We start from the raw sequence: 3,142 nt of genomic DNA on the forward strand, positions 1-3,142 counted from the left end.
GGCAGTTCAGCGGGATGCCAACGGAGGATCCTCATCTCCACCTTCGTTCATTTTTGGAGGTGAGAGATTCCTTTAAGCTTCAAGGAGTGAGTGAAGAAGCATTAAGGCTGAAGCTATTTCCGTTCTCTTTAAGGGACCGAGCTAGATCATGGCTCAACACCCTTCCTCCCGATTCCGTTACAAATTGGAATGACTTGGCAGAGAAATTTCTAAGAAAATACTTCCCTCCCACCAGAAATGCAAAGTTTAGAAGTGAGATTATGTCGTTTCAGCAGCTGGAAGATGAGTCCACTAGTGACGCGTGGGAAAGGTTCAAAGAGCTTTTAAGAAAATGTCCACACCATGGTATCCCACATTGTATACAAATGGAGACATTCTACAATGGTCTCAATGCAGCCTCTCGAATGGTCTTGGACGCTTCAACCAATGGAGCCATTCTTTCCAAATCTTACAACGAAGCATTTGAGATTTTGGAAAGGATTGCAAGTAATAACTATCAATGGTCAAACACTAGAGCTCCTACAAGTAGAAAGGTGGCGGGAGTTCTTGAAGTAGATGCTCTAACCGCTCTAACCGCTCAAATGGCCTCAATGACCAACATTTTAAAGAACATGAGTATTGGAGGAAATGTACAGCCAGCTGCTGCCATTCAAAGTGCATAAGTATCATGTGTGTATTGTGGGGACGGGCATACTTTTGACAATTGCCCTTCTAACCCAGCAGTAGTTTGTTATGTGGGAAACCAGAATTTTAACCGAAATAGTGGCCCCTACTCAAATTCGTATAACCCAGCTTGGAGGCAGCATCCGAATCTGTCTTGGGGGGGGGGGGGTCAAGGAGAAAATTCCAGCAACACACCAGCATCAGGAAAGCAAGCTTATCCACCAGGTTTTTCTCAGCAGCCAAGGGCTCCACAACCGCAACACCCTCAAGGCTCTCAATCTAATTCTTTGGAGAATTTAATGAGGGATTATATGGCCAAGAATGATGCAATGATACAGAGTTAGGCAGCATCTCTTCGAAACATTGAAATGCAGCTGGGGCAATTGGCCAATGAATTAAAAAATAGGCTTCAAGGTTCTTTACCTAGTGACACAGAGAATCCAAGGAGGGATGGGAAGGAACATTGCAAGGCTATCAATCTAAGTAATGGAAAAATTCTGGAAAAGTCTGAGGAGAAAATAAAGGGCAGTGGGGAGCCCACTTTAATCCAAATCGAAGGAGAATCGAATAACAAAACTGCCCAGGAAGTTACTGAAACTGGCCCAGTTGCTACAGCAAAGGGTCAGCAATCTGTTTCAGTAAATTTTGGACCTAAACCGCCCCTTCCATTTCCTCAGAGATTTCAGAAACAGCAACAGGATGGTCAATTCAGGAAGTTTCTGGATGTGTTGAAACAGTTGCATATTAACATCCCCTTGGTCGAAGCACTGGAGCAAATGCCAAATTATGTTAAGTTCTTAAAGGATATCTTGACGAAGAAAAGGAGATTGGGGGAGTTTGAGATTGTAGCTCTTACAGAGGGTTGTAGTGCTATGTTGAAAAGTAAGATCCCTCCTAAGTTGAAAGACCCTGGCAGTTTTACGATTCCTTGTTCTATTGGAGGTCGGGATGTTGGAAGAGCATTATGTGATTTGGGCGCGAGCATTAACCTCATGCCAATGTCTATCTTTAAGAAGCTGGGTATTGGTGAAGCACGGCCTACGACTGTTACATTGCAGCTTGCCGATAGATCCATGGCTCATCCCGAGGGCAAAATAGAGGATGTTCTAGTACAAGTTGATAAGTTTATTTTTCCGGCCGACTTTATCATCCTAGACTATGAAGCGGATAGAGAAGTGCCCATTATATTGGGTCGGCCATTTCTTGCTACGGGGCGTATCCTCATTGATGTGCAGAATGGGGAACTTACTTTGCGAGTTCATGACCAGCAAGTCACTTTTAGTGTGTTCAAAGCCATGAAGTTTCCTGATGAAGTTGAAGAGTGTTCAAAAATTGATGTGATTGACACTCTAGTAGCTGAAAGACTTAACAAAAGTGTGGAAAAAGCTGCAATGGGTACTCAGATTTTTGACGACTTTGAGGATTCTAGTAGTGAGGAAGAGCAGATAATTACTTGGGTGGATTCTTATAAACCAGCGAACAAATTCAACAAAATTTTTGAGGCTTTGAATCTGCCAGAAAAGCACTTCCAGCCACCAAAACCGTCTGTTGAAGAGCCACCCCAGCTAGAGTTAAAGCCGCTGCCCAGCCACTTGAAGTATGTGTACTTGGGTGAAAATGACACACTGCCTGTAATAATTTCTTCCTGCCTGGAGCCTATTGCTGAAAAGTCATTGCTGAAGTTACTGAAACAGCACAAGAGGGCTATTGGATGGACAATGGCCGATATTCAAGGAATTAGTCCAGCGTTGTGTATGCACAAGATGTTATTGGAATCTGATTATACTCACTCTGTAGAGCAGCAAAGGAGATTGAATCTCGTGATGAAGGATGTGGTTAGAAAAGAGGTCATAAAGTGGCTTGATTATGGCATAATTTACCCGATTTCCGATAGCTCTTGGGTTAGTCCCGTCCAATGTGTTCCTAAGAAGGGAGGTGTCACGGTGGTAACAAATGACAGTAATGAACTTATTCCTACTCGCACAGTTACTGGGTGGCGTGTCTGCATGGATTATAGAAAATTGAATAAAGCCATAAGAAAGGACCATTTCCCTTTGCCTTTCATTGACCAAATGTTGGATCGCTTGGCGGGTAAGGAGTTTTTCTGTTTTCTTGACGGTTATTATGGGTATAATCAGATATCTATAGCACCAGAAGACCAAGAGAAAACTACGTTCACCTGCCCATACGGAACATTTGCTTTTAGGAGGATGCCTTTCGGTTTGTGCAACGCACCAGCCACCTTTCAAAGGTGAATGATGGCCATTTTCTCGGATATGGCAGAGAATATTTTGGAAATTTTCATGGACGATTTTTCTGTTTAGGGGGACTCGTTTGAAGGCTGTTTGGAGAACTTAGAGAAGGTGTTAAAAAGATGTGAAGAAACCCATTTAGTGCTGAACTGGGAAAAATACCATTTCATGGTACAAGAGGGCATTGTATTGGGTCACAAGGTGTCTAGAAAGGGGATAGAAGTTGA

The 3,142-nt window shown here is 43.1% G+C and overlaps 1 protein-coding gene and 1 non-coding gene across 2 annotated transcripts; one reads left to right on the forward strand and one right to left on the reverse strand.

Annotated features, from left to right (window-relative positions):
* Positions 1 to 242: 242 nt before the first annotated feature.
* Positions 243 to 349, reverse strand: LOC133793195 (small nucleolar RNA R71). The gene has a single exon (XR_009874651.1). It is a non-coding gene; the product is annotated as a small nucleolar RNA R71 (small nucleolar RNA).
* Positions 350 to 1,031: 682 nt separating this feature from the next.
* On the forward strand, positions 1,032 to 2,918 carry LOC133792471 (uncharacterized). The gene has a single exon (XM_062230381.1). It carries the CDS (start codon positions 1,032 to 1,034, stop codon positions 2,916 to 2,918), a length of 1,887 nt encoding a protein of 628 aa, XP_062086365.1.
* The last annotated feature ends 224 nt before the right edge of the window (positions 2,919 to 3,142 follow it).

The sequence above is a fragment of the Humulus lupulus genome, chromosome 7, assembly GCF_963169125.1.
Source record: "Humulus lupulus chromosome 7, drHumLupu1.1, whole genome shotgun sequence".
In the NCBI taxonomy this organism is placed as follows: Eukaryota; Viridiplantae; Streptophyta; class Magnoliopsida; order Rosales; family Cannabaceae; genus Humulus; species Humulus lupulus.

Bases quoted from the DNA above. Each gene is read 5' to 3' on its own strand.
- LOC133792471 (XM_062230381.1), top strand. From the start codon at position 1,032: ATGCAGCTGGGGCAATTGGCCAATGAATTAAAAAATAGGCTTCAAGGT.